This window comes from Rhopalosiphum padi, chromosome 2, assembly GCF_020882245.1.
Source record: "Rhopalosiphum padi isolate XX-2018 chromosome 2, ASM2088224v1, whole genome shotgun sequence".
Lineage (NCBI taxonomy): Eukaryota > Metazoa > Arthropoda > Insecta > Hemiptera > Aphididae > Rhopalosiphum > Rhopalosiphum padi.
Window position 1 is genome coordinate 34,897,965 of NC_083598.1, and position 13,816 is coordinate 34,911,780.

General features: G+C 38.8%; 1 protein-coding gene across 1 annotated transcript; it reads left to right on the plus strand.

Moving 5' to 3' along the window:
- The first annotated feature begins 5,361 nt into the window (after window positions 1-5,361).
- LOC132923325 (toll-like receptor 7) lies at window positions 5,362-11,819 on the plus strand. Its single transcript, XM_060987235.1, has one exon. It carries the CDS (start codon window positions 5,937-5,939, stop codon window positions 9,945-9,947), a length of 4,011 nt encoding a protein of 1,336 aa, XP_060843218.1. The 5' UTR covers window positions 5,362-5,936; the 3' UTR covers window positions 9,948-11,819.
- The last annotated feature ends 1,997 nt before the right edge of the window (window positions 11,820-13,816 follow it).

The window sequence follows — 13,816 nt, forward strand, 5'->3', positions numbered from 1 at the left end:
TCCAATTGTTTATGCAAACGCGCGTGTATAGAGAAGAGCTGATGAAGTATGCCTGTATCCAACAGTCGTCTCCCGGTTCTACTCGCGTGCCAGGACGTGCTGCGTTCGTGCAGGTGGACAAGTATAATGTGGCTGGTATAATATTATTATATTATCTATACATTATAGCTGTACGGTATACTTACCCACACTAGACGATTATTATTATGATACGTATTATAATACTTTTTTATTTTGAACTCGATTATAAGTTCAGACGACGCGAAACCAAGATGCGTATTATGCGTTGTTGTGTTGCATTCGTATATTATTATTATTATTATTATTATTACTATATAGCTGCAGTAGTGCAGTGCTATAGTACTCGTGTACATACGCGGCTGCTTCGACAAAAGATTTTTTTTCTATTTTTGTTTTATTATTTTTTATTTTTGTGATATTCACGTTTTGAGAAAAACGCCCATCATTCCTCGGGGCGGGCGGATGGAACTCCCGAACGGCGGCGGCGACGGTTGATTAGGTATAGGTAGGTAGACGAGTACGCGTATTATACATTAGACGTTTATTATACGGTTTATTGTATATATATATATATATATATATGTAGTATATATTATAAGTTTATATAACGTAATAAATGCAGTACGTCATAATATATGCAACGGTCGCTCGGAGAGTACCTATATCGTTGCAGAGGTATGACGATAAACGTTGCACAAAATGACTATAATATAATATTTTTTCCCGCGATGTTCGATTCGCTTGCATATTATAAATAGTATACGTCTACGAGTAAGGTCATCCGCGGGGAACCGCGCGTGCTTCCAATATTATTGTTGTCATGTCGTACAAAAATCGCTAGTAAAAAATCTCTGAAAGCGTGCGAGCGGGAGTGTTGTACACCTAAATATATTTTATTATTATTGTTATTATCATTACTGTAGTAGTTGTCCGGCGCGCGCTGGTCTTGACAGGACGTTCGTATACTGTTTAATATACATATATATATATGTATATTGTATAGGTATGCACTATGATTTATGGGCAAAGGTTCGACAGGATCACATCTTCAGATTTATCGGTCGCGGGTTCAAAAGGGGTCCACACACACACATAGAGACGCTGTTCTCCCTCTCTCTCACTCCTAAACTCTTCCCCCTGTCCGCATGGTCGTCACAATACTACCATATACTACCAGGTATATAATATTATAAATATATATATACATTTTATACACTACCACCGGCACTTTGGCCTCCTCCCACGTACCTACTAGGTACGTACATACATATATATATACATATATGATAGTAACACACATTATATTATTATTACACACAGTTGCCTTGTAATTCCATCACGCGGCGGCGGCGGCGGTGGAACAAGAGACGCACGAGCAACCCAAAACTCTCTCCGTGTGTCCATCTCTGTGCGCGCGCGCTCGTCTTTATAGACTTCATTAGCCGGCGGCCACGAAAACTCGTTCCCCCTCCTCACAAGCATTCTTTCTCTTCCCCCCTCTCCCGTCATCCAACACACAGCGACAACCTCTCGTTAAACGCACGCACACACACACACACACACATGTAAGATGAGGTTTTTAAACGATTGTAAAGATTTCGGACCAGATAGCCGCCGCCACATGTGACACGGTCGATGCGGATAAAACCGCAGGCCCTCGTCCTCGGTGACCCCCATATTTTCAGAAAAGATTTCGTACGTAAAATTCCTTTTCTCCGGCTCGTAAAACGTTTTTAATTTTTGACATTCGTTTCACCGGACAACAATAAAATAACGACGTATGTGTACGCCTAAGTATATTATATTATAATGTACATAAATATATATATATATACATTATACATTATACATACGACATAGGTATATATCAGCAGGTATAAAATAATATATATAGGTACACGCACACATCACCGCGTGGGTTTCGTCGGTGTATTATATCGAAACTGTCCCTGCGGTTCGGTCGACCGGAAAAAAAAAATATATATCCAATAATAATAATAATAATGATAATATAAAAATAAAAACCCGTCCCTTTCGATTTCCAATGTTTTCATTGTGCGTATATATTTGTATATGTATAATAATATGTATACCGCGCGCGTTCGACCCATACCCACATTCACATATTATAGGTAAGTACATATATATACTATTTATATATATGATTCATTTTATATAAATGTATACATGTACACAATACGCTACAGTAATGTGCGCCGTTAACGGTACACAGCCAAAATCGTTCTTGCCGTTCAGTTTTTACCACAAAACACAATAATATATAATATTATAAATCATTTAAACCCAACGCCAGAGATATACACCCCGAAAATTCTTTCACCCGTCACACGATCTCTACAATAACACTAAATAATATATATATAAATTGTGTGGGTATAGAAATATCGAACAATCATATTTTTATTGTCGACACTTGAAATATATTGCTTTTCTTTCAAGTGTTTTCATATTTTTTTTGCTTCTCAAATGTTTAACTGTGTGATATTTTTAAAAGTTGTTTGTGCATTTTGAATAGAGCCAAACAAAATCAAAAGGTATTATTATGCATTTATGCAATTTACATAACATAATGTATTAATTAATCTACATAATAAGTAGGTATAGGTACTTACTCATATAAACAAGTAAACCGAACAGTGCGGTGTAATATCAATTACCTATAATACCTATTCATCGTTAAAATGATTTATAATTTATATTATGGTTCTTTCAGTGTTAATATAATCAGTTTATTTATGTTGGTCCGTGTTCGTATAGTATAGTGATGGGAATTATACTTTTTAGTATCTGAAAAATCGCATTCCGATTTTTAAACAACTAATAAGATTCCCGTTAGCAATGAATATATTGACTGCGAGGCGTTTTAAATGACATGATATATTGACCGTTCGTCGGTATTGAGCATAAAATGTTTACAAATTATCGGCATGGTAATTTAATAATTACGGACATACTTACCTTAGTATACCGTATAACCGATTGAAAAAATTGAACGGGGAATTTGCAAGGGCTGTCACCTACGCAATAGGATAGCATCAGACAAGTGGGTGGTAACCGTTCAACGTTTAATATTTAAAAACTGTATGCATTTTTTTACTGGGTAGTAGTTATTCTGGTTCGATCAATTTTAAGAACTAAAAAACATTATTAATAAAATATTAAAATATACCAAGTAACTCGAAGACAAAGAAAATATAATTATAAAATTGAATAATAAACATTAATCTTGAATAAAAAATATTTGTGTATTAACAGAATATTTAAATTTAATATGTCATTTACTTATTAATTATTAACAATATGATGTGTAGCTTACCTACTTGTTTACAGATTAAAAAATTCTCGAGATTCGATGTGTTATACAAATAGTCCGATAGATTGCGCTTCACGTATTAACGAACGTTAATATTTTATTGAACACAATTTATTATCTTTACGGTAACAATTACAATTATTAATATCGACAGTCGTATGTTTAAGTATACACTTAACTGTCAACTGAACAAATTATTGTGTAGGTAGATTTCTACTGTAAAATGAAAGGTCGTTTAATTGTTATCATCCACTCCGTTGCGTCAAATGCAGTGGTCAGCATCACAATAATAATAATATACTGATGACTGCACTAAAATGCCCACTCGAGCAAAATATGTTCTTTGTTCGAGGTAATTTGGCCAATTATAAAGGATGCTCATTGCTCGACCTATACACGGGTCAGACCTACAAGAATACAAGACGTTCAAATACCAGACAACCGAGGAAAACTTGATCTAGTTTTATTTACTCTTTGAAACTCTTCCAAAATATAATCCTTTTATATGTAAAGACGCTTTAACCGCTGTAAGTCTTAAAAACGACGTCAATGTGTATAAATAAAGTATTATTTTTATGTAAATATAAATAATTATTTTTGAACCAAAAACAAAATACAAATGCTAGTTATCAGAAATAATTTATGAACAACATACCAATAGTAATTAAAAAAAAAAACTATGATACAACGTTCATTCTACAATGTAGTGTTAAGAATATTCGACGATCGTAAACCATATAAAAACTTAAAGCTGCAAATTTAACATATATACCATATTATTATACAGGTATGATATATTATTATAATATTATTCAAGTCTCGAGGCTAAGATTATTGGCGTGTTTGGGTAAAAAAAATATCTCTTGATATATTATTTATTTATTTTTTTGACGTCGTCGCGTGCGCGAAAAACGATAAAAAAACATTATCTATCAGGTACGTCGTACCAGTTTGGTTAAGTATGTTTTTTATAATATTACGAAAAAATTCTTAGTAAAACAACGTGAACATACTATATAGTCAACTAATTCGTGACTGCTTACAATAGTTCTATATAGTAACACCTCTGTATAATGCTGCATTTAAATAATTGTATTTCACGAAATAGTATGTATCAGGCCGATCAAGAATATTATCTCAAATAACTAATAATAACTGAGGTATCATCATACGTATACAACTCTGTCGCGGGGTAAATGATTATAACAGTTGGCTTACACGTAAGGTATTATGTATACCGTTGTAGAAATAAAACACGTATTAATTAACTTAATATTATACAGGTAGATGTATCATATTAATAATATGTGGTTACGTTATATTCGTGCGAATCAACTTACTATTTCAGCGGAATTACTTTAATTTTTTGTAAAAACTAATAAAATCGAGTGCAAATTAATAATTAAAATGTTTAGTATAAATACAACACCGAAGCAAGAGATTACAAATCAAATCAAATATTATAATATGGTATGCTGCAATGGACCGAACTACGTTATTGTTACGAAAACAATGTGATCGTGTTTGTTATGTGAGAATAGAAAAAACCCCCGCAGGCTAAAATACCTAAAAGCGCGAGCAAAGTCTTCAGTTATTGAACACTTATAAAAACAATTAAAAAGCGCAGAAGACCGTTGAAAAAAATAAAATAAAATCACTTTCGAGACTTTCGACTTTTGACACCCAGTGGTCGGCGATCGGACATAGACGAAGCGGAAAAAGGAGATAACACAATGATTTCGTAATAAAAAAAAAAAATCGTATAATAAACCTAACAATCGGGTGGCGTAGGAAAACGTCAGTCCGACTACCGTACGGTGTGCTGCGGCGGCGGCGGCGGCGGTGGCGGATAATCACAGGGTAACCATAACCGGGAGCAGCAGCGCCGGCCGGGAAGGGGACGCTGCCGCCGCCGACGACGGACGGTCGCCGTCACGTGGCGCCCCCTTTCGGCCGTCCAGCACAACTAGCGGACCACTGGATACGCGGGCCAGTGCGGCCGTGCCTGTGTCGCGTTCAGTCTCCGCCGTGAACCCGTTGCCGACAGTTCGCCCGCGCATCGTGTTTTGGATTACGAGTCCGTTTATTATGTGAAAGTGTTCGCGGGCGCGGACGTTCTGTTCTCGAGTGTTGCGATTTTTTTTAAGTTTTTTTTTTTAGTTCGGTTTTTTTTTTTTATTATTGTTTGTATACCGTCGCTGACTTAGGGCGATATTTTTGATTTCGTATATATTAATCGGTATTCCGGCCCGACTACTGGCAGTACCGTAGTGTTTTAAAATAATTTTTAATTTTTCGTTTTCGTTGTTTTTACTTAGTCTCGAATCCGCGCTTGTGCGTCCCGCGCGGCAAAAGACTACTGTGATTTGCGATTATGTCGAATGCCCGACCGACGGGGTCGTACGCGAACCGATCGGTTTTCTGACGAACGCCCGCCGCGATTTTTTTTTTTTTGAAATAAATCACATCGAGTTTCGAAAAAAAAAAAATTTACCTGTTCGGTTTTTGGCATTACGTCGCCCGGTTGCTGTTAATCCGGCGCGAAGTAATCGAGACGATTCAAAATTAACGAAAAAATAATATGAAATTGTTTATTAAAATGAAACTATTTTTGGTGGCCGCGATGTGCGCCGCGGCGGCCGCCAAACTCGACGGCAGTGGCGCGGGCGAACCGTGTACGTGGTCGTCGTACAACAACGACACGGCCAAGACATCGGTACAGTGCCGGGTCCGGGCCTTGGCATTGGACAGTCCGAATTTCTCGTCCGTGCAACCCGAGGGCACAGTCCGGCTGACGGTCGACTGTACTGACAAGCTGTTCTTGCAGAGTACGCTTGTGCCCCGCATGTTCCGGCCGCTGCACCAGCTCGAGGAGCTGGCACTGGTCCGGTGCAAATTGTTAGACATACCCACAGACGCGTTCGACGGCCTCGGTGGGCTCAAGAAGCTCACCGTGCATACGTCTAACCTAGAATGGGGAGCCACCAAAACGATGGAATTAGCGCAGGGCAGCCTGGACCGGCTCACGGAGCTCCAGTCGCTTGACCTGTCCGAGTCTAACGTGCACACCGTACCTGCCGACGCGTTCTGCGCCCTCAAAAATATCCAGCAGCTAAATGTGTCGCACAACGGCATCGAAGACCTCACCACGCTCGGGTTCTCCGGGCCTGACTGTCCCGGCGGCACCGACCTCAAAGTGCTCAATTTGTCGTGGAACAACTTGCAATCGGTGCCCGCTCGGACCGCTATATCGGCCATGAAGCGGTTGCAGACGCTCACCCTGCAGCACAACAGCATCACGGACATCGCCGCCGACAGCCTGTCTACGCTCACATCGCTCAAAGTATTCAACGCGTCCTATAATAAACTGGAGGCCCTGCCGGAGACGTTGTTCGCCAAAAACCGTGACTTGCGCGAGGTTTACCTGCAAAACAACGGGCTTTACGAGCTGCCCCGTGGACTTTTCCACCGGCTCGAACAGATGGTTATTATAAATTTAAGCAACAATAAGATCAATCAGATCGACGAAGGGCCGTTTGTCGGCCTTCTGCGGTTGGTCGTTCTAGACCTGTCCCGCAACGGACTGACCAGGATCAAGTCGAACGTTTTCAAGGATCTGGTGTTCTTGCAGATTTTGGACTTGAGCAACAACAGTATTAGCAGTATCGAGGAAAATGCATTTTTTCCACTGTATAATTTGCACACGCTTAACTTGGCGGAAAACCGGCTGCACACGATCGGACCGCGACTTTTCAACGGTTTGTACGTGCTGTCTAAACTCACTATGAACAACAACTTGTTGATTACCATAGACGACCAAGCATTTAAAAATTGTTCGGCTCTTAAAGAACTCGATCTAAGTTCAAATGCCATTCAACAGGTGCCAGCCGCGTTGAACGAATTATCATTCTTAAAAACGTTGGATTTGGGTGAAAATCAAATTAGTGTGTTTCACAACAATTCGTTTAAAAATATGGAATTACTGACCGGACTACGACTTGTAGATAATTTTATCGGAAACCTGACTATAGGCATGTTCTCTAATCTGCCCAACCTGCAGGTGTTGAATTTATCGAAAAATAAAATTTACACCATCGAACGAGGCACATTCACGCAAAATAGTCAAATTCAAGCGATCAGACTGGATGCTAATTATTTAACCGACGTTAACGGAGTTTTCGAATCGCTGTCTAGTTTGCAATGGATAAATTTATCTAAAAATAATTTAATTTGGTTCGATTACGCGATGGTGCCGGCCAATCTTAAATGGCTGGATTTGCACGATAATTACGTTCAAGAATTGGGAGACTACTATAATCTCAAGGACCGATTGAACATTAACACAATTGATGCCAGTCACAATCACATTACCGAAATTTCGGAACGTTCGATACCGAACAGTATAGAAGTATTGTTCCTCAACAACAATTTTCTTTCAAACATTAGGCCCAACACGTTTTTGAAAAAGAGAAATTTGGTGCGCGTGGACTTGTACGCCAACGAGTTGACGCGATTGGACGTGAACGCTCTACGGCTAGGCGTTGTGCCCATCAATCGTTCGCTGCCGGAATTTTATATCGGTGGTAATCCATTCGAGTGTGATTGTTCCATGGACTGGTTGCCCGCTGTCAACAATATGACGCAACTCAGGCAAAATCCCAAGGTCATGGATCTCGATAATGTGGTGTGCAAAACGACAGATTCCAGAGGCTCGGAGGTAGTACCCATATTGTCGGCCGGACCGTCACAATTTTTGTGCAAATACGAAACCCACTGTTTTACCGTGTGTAAATGTTGTGAATACGACGCGTGCGACTGTGAAATGACGTGCCCTAATAATTGTACATGTTACCATGATCAGACATGGCATACGAACATTGTTGACTGTTCATACCAATTAAACAACCAGGTGCCGCCGAAACTACCGATGGACGCGACACATGTGTACCTAGACGGCAACAATTTTAATCAGTTGCAGGGTCACATATTTATCGGCCGCAAAAACATGGTGCACCTATACCTGAACAACTCGAAAATCGAATCGTTACAGAACCACACGTTCAATCGACTCAGCTCGTTGCAGGTACTCCATTTGGAGGACAACATGCTCACTGAGTTAAAAGGCTACGAGTTTGAGCAGCTTTATCAGCTTAGGCAGCTGCACTTGCACAACAATCGTTTATCGTATGTAAACAACATGACTTTTGCGCCGCTCCGGAACCTGGAGGTGCTTAGGCTGCACGGAAATTTGCTTAGCAATTTCAACGTATGGCAGTTGTCCGTCAATCCGTACTTAGTACAATTGTCGGTCGGCAAGAACCCGTGGTCCTGCCGCTGCAAGTTCCTGCAACCGTTCCGAAACTGGGTGTACGAGAACGGCCCGAAAATCAGCGATATGTCAGATGTAACGTGCGTGCCAGATGAGTCGGACCCCGGCCAGAGGCGCGAGATCGATTTCAACGAAACAACGTGCAGCGACTTCTACACCGGCGGCTGGGCCCTGCGCAACATGATGACCTCCAGTTACGTGCCATTACTCACGTTCCTGTTGGTCGTGTTCGTCGTGGCCCTGGTGCTGTTTGCCGTTCGGGATAACATCAAGGTGTGGCTGTACACCAAGTACGGTATACGAGTGTTCAGCTGCAAGAACTCCAGCAACAAGCACTTCTACGAAGACCGCGAGAAACTGTACGATGGTTACGTGCTGTACAGCCCCAAAGACGAGGAGTTCGTCCTGCAGTCGGTGGTCGCTGAGCTCGAGCACGGTAACCCGTCGTACCAGCTGTGCCTGCACTACAGGGACCTGCCCATCACGTCCATGTACCACGCCGGTTCGTCACCCGTAGTGATCGAGGCTGCGGAGGCCAGCCGTCGGGTGATCGTCGTACTGTCCCGAAATTTCATACAGACCGAGTGGTCACGATACGAGTTTCGGTCGGCACTACACGAAGCGCTCAAGGGCAAAGTGTACAAGCTAGTGTTAATCGAGGAGAACAGCATCGCTGCCGAGGCGGATGCCGACCCCGAGATCAGGCCTTACCTGAAAGTTGCGTCTAAGGTGCGTTGGGGCGAGAAACGGTTCTGGGAACGTCTTCGGTACCTGATGCCCAGCAACAACCACCACAACAATAACCATCACCACCACAAGGTGTGCAACTACCGGAACAATATAAACAACTACACCATCGACACCCGGACGCCAGTGGTGCCGGCACACCGGCGGCAACCACCGCCGTCGCCTCAGGACAAGGGGACACACCACCGTTCGCACGGCCACCACCACCATCACCACCAGCACCACCAACAGCAGCAGCATAGCCCCGGATCGTTGCCCCGGCCGCAGCACCGGCACGAGGACTCCAACTACTCGACGGCCACGACGGCCACGCCGTCCCCGAAACTCGGAGGCGGTTGCGAAGACCGGCCGGCGTCCACCGAGCACATCTACTCGGCCATTGACACGCCACCGCCGTCGGTGCACCAGTCGCCCAGCAGGATGATGCCGCCCGTACACCAGTTCGAGCGCACCAACAGCCGGAGGTCGGCCAAGCACCATCAGCACCAGAACGCCGTGCAGGCTTACCTCGTCTAACGCGAAAACAGCCCCCCTCGCAAGTCGTCGTTACCCCTAATACTTCCACATCGCAGCGTATACCGCGAACCTATAATATTATTGCATTTTGTGGGTAATAATCTCGCGCAAACAGGTCAGTGTCACCGACGTACTGTACGATTATTATTATTATTATTATATCATTATCATTATTATTATATTTGTATTTTTCGTTTGGTCTTGTTTCGTTTATTGTTAACCGAACAAAGCATATTATGTACGTATGTGCTCATCAATATGTGATAATGTTGTTTAAATAAGCACGACTTGTATGATTCATAGATTAATTGAGTTCCTAAGTGTACGTTCTCCGGAACACGCTGCGGTTAATTCCCTTTGAAACTTTCTTGTATTTTTTTTTTTTTTAATTATTTTTAATTTTTACTTTATTTGTTCGTAAAAATTACTTTACGACGGGCTGTGTCCGCCGTTTATATTGTAAATGTGATTTTAGGCGGGTTTTTAAATATTATATTATTATTATATTATTGTGAAAAAAAACGGTTCGTACTAACTATTGAGAATCTAACGCCATTTTTCTAGTCAGCTCAAAAAAAAAAAAAAAAATGTTTTGAGCAACCAAATTGTGTGTGTTAAACTCATAAAAAAAAAAATGTATTATCCTCGATTTGAGGCCCAGACTGATTAAGTCTTCGTATCACTGTTGTTTGCTCCCCTCACCTTTTAACTTTTTTCAATCGAAATGACATACATCGCGAACGTTATTATTCTATTTCATTTTTCACGTGACGCAGAGCAATAATAATAAAATATTATTTTAAATTTATGACACATGATGTGGGATAATTAAAAACCTCCGTGGGTGTTGGTGTTTTTTTCTCTTCATACATCGTAATAATAATAATAATAATACCGGTTCTAGGCTCTCGTGTATTTTATTATATCTCTCCTTATTACTACACTCTCCTAGAGCGTTTATTCTGTTATTATTCCGACGTGTCCGAGTACGCTTTCGTACGAAACACGGAGTGAAAAAAAATATATATTTATATACTTATATATTATATATAAATGTATATTTTTTTATTCAGTACACGGATTACCACTTAGTACTGCCGCTGCGTTATCTGAAATGGATTCGGCTTTTTATTTGGAGAGACAATATAAAACTATTATTTTTTTTATCTTTAAAACACAAAACAAGGATAATAAAAATAAGATAAATAATAAATACACACCTTCTTATCCTCGAAAATAATAATTTAATTTCCCTGTAAACTCGGTTTAATATATAAGCTATAACTATACTTGATTAATAGAGACTACGACGTGTTTCATTCCGTTAACGTAAATTACAAATTATGAATATTTTTACGAATTTACACTCAATATATGCGATTTTTAATTGTTTTAATTGTTTGGGTCGAGTGTAGTAACAGGGTAAGACCGATAACAACTTGGTTGATTGTGAAAAAAAAAAATAAAAAAATAAAATTTGGGGAATTTACATTTTGTTTCACTACTTGAACGAAGACTGTATGATATTTTTCATTAACCACAATTTTTTTTTATTTAAATATTGTTAACTTCGATTCTATTTTATTATTATTTGATTAAGAAATTATTTGTATATATTCGTGTACATCCCATTTTATTATGTAATGATATTAATATGTATAGACGTGTATTGTACTACGTTGAAAATAAATAATTTATTTTTTATTTTGAAAAAAAAAGACATGTTATTTATTTTAATTTCTATCACCCAGGTACAGCACTGCGTTACACGCTACCTACCTATCTGCATATTTTTTGTCACGGTCCAAAGTATGACCATACACAACAACACTACATGTATATATATGGTATATTAAATACGCACATACATTACATTGTTGTTCGTTTGTATATAGCTTTTTGTACGAATCAAATGATATCGTACTGACCGGGAGAGAGAGAGTCACATGTAGGAAAGCGAAAACATGAATAATACATGGGTTTTTTTCCAGCCCTTTGCAAAGGCTGTCTGTCAGTCATGCAGTCAACAGAAGTGCGTGTTCGGCGGACTAGACGGAATATTATTGTTCTGTTCCGTCCGTACGCCGTTTGTGTGTCACGTAAATAGATGACGGGGATCTACCCTTGCTGCAAATACGTACAACATTATATTATTATACGCGTCCAGAAAGTGAAAACCAAAAGAGGGTCTCAACCCTTTTTTTTCTAGTCTCGTCAGCCGCCTGCAGGAAACTCTCCGTCGTTTGGTGTACACTGGTTCATAAAATATTATTTAATAATTACTGTCGTCGACCGACGGTAGTGGTGCTCGGCAGTTTTTCTCTTAATATAATATTATGATTGTTCCAATTGAATAAAACTGTATAACGTGACAAGTAAGTATAATGAAAAGATAAAATAATAATAATAATAATATAATAAAACACTGGCTCGGTGTATAGACTGCAATGGTTTTCTTTTCTTTTATTTTTTGCGCCAATCGAACCGTTTCGTACGGTACGGTGTATATTATATGCAAATTGAAATACATCCCACTCAAAAATCGGACACATATCCTTAGATGACTTTGAAACGATCTTCGCTGCAATAAGCTTACAATTTGTAGGCTAACGTTCACCGCAAGAGATGAATACTGTGGTAGGTGTACACGTCAAGGTATTTCATACACACGCTATTATGATACTATAATATATTCGAATTTTCAATTCCCAACACTATGCGTTCGTCCTCTGGCTCAAAACAACATCTATATATATATTAATATTAATGTTATCAAAAAAACAACGCATTCGTGGCTAAAACAACATCGCATAATATGTATGGGTTGATTTCATTACTGAGAGGTCATTATTTTATGTCTTTAAAACATTTTGGAGTCATTTTGGTGAGTATTTAATTTTTTCACACAATACAATACAATATAATATTTATGCAAATAGTTTATATTATCAAACGTTTGGTTTGCAGAATACAAGATATCATTTGAAATTGTAGTGAATAAAACAAATAAATATTACAAAAATTATAATGTAAGACATCGAAAATGACTATACAACGTATAATATTAAGACTCATATTTTTAATAAATTTTAAAATATGTATTTATTAACGTATTGTTTAACTTGTAATTTGTAAGTATGTCGAACAAAATAACAAATCATAATAAAACATAAATACTGCAGGTACATACTCGTACACGATTATTTCCTTGGAAATACAATAACATACCTATAAGTATAATTACATTTTTTTTTTTATATAAATTTAGAAACAAAATCTGGCCAACAGGTATACGACTGATATACGACACATTTTGTTTTATACATTCGATTCGCCTATGTTTTTTAATTGTCTGAAACAGACCCAAAAATTGAATTTGAAAGTAGTTCCGAGATTAATCATTTTTTTTGTACGTTTTCCACGCTAATTTATTACTCTACGGGAGGCCCTGTATCAAATAGAATTGTTAAATTACTTTTACTGAATTCCATTAGTAAGAATACAAAGATTATATGAAACCGTTAAAAAAAAAATTAAAAAATAAAATAAAAATAGAAATATTAATAATAATAAATAATAGTAATAACAATATTCTATGATTTTTCGTTTAGGAGACATGTCAATTTACTATATTTTATATAATACACATATATAATAAAAATAAAATGATAATAGACCTCTCTCGATTGGTTTGATTGTATTCACATCGTACACAGAAACGAGTTGTATTCGCCGACGACGACGACCACACGACCAAAATTACACGTTCATTACCTAGTTTTTCTAACTAATTGCAGTGTTCTGTTTGTTAGATTGTCACGGCGCGTGATAACGTCGGTTTTTTTTCCACCACTCATATATTATATAGG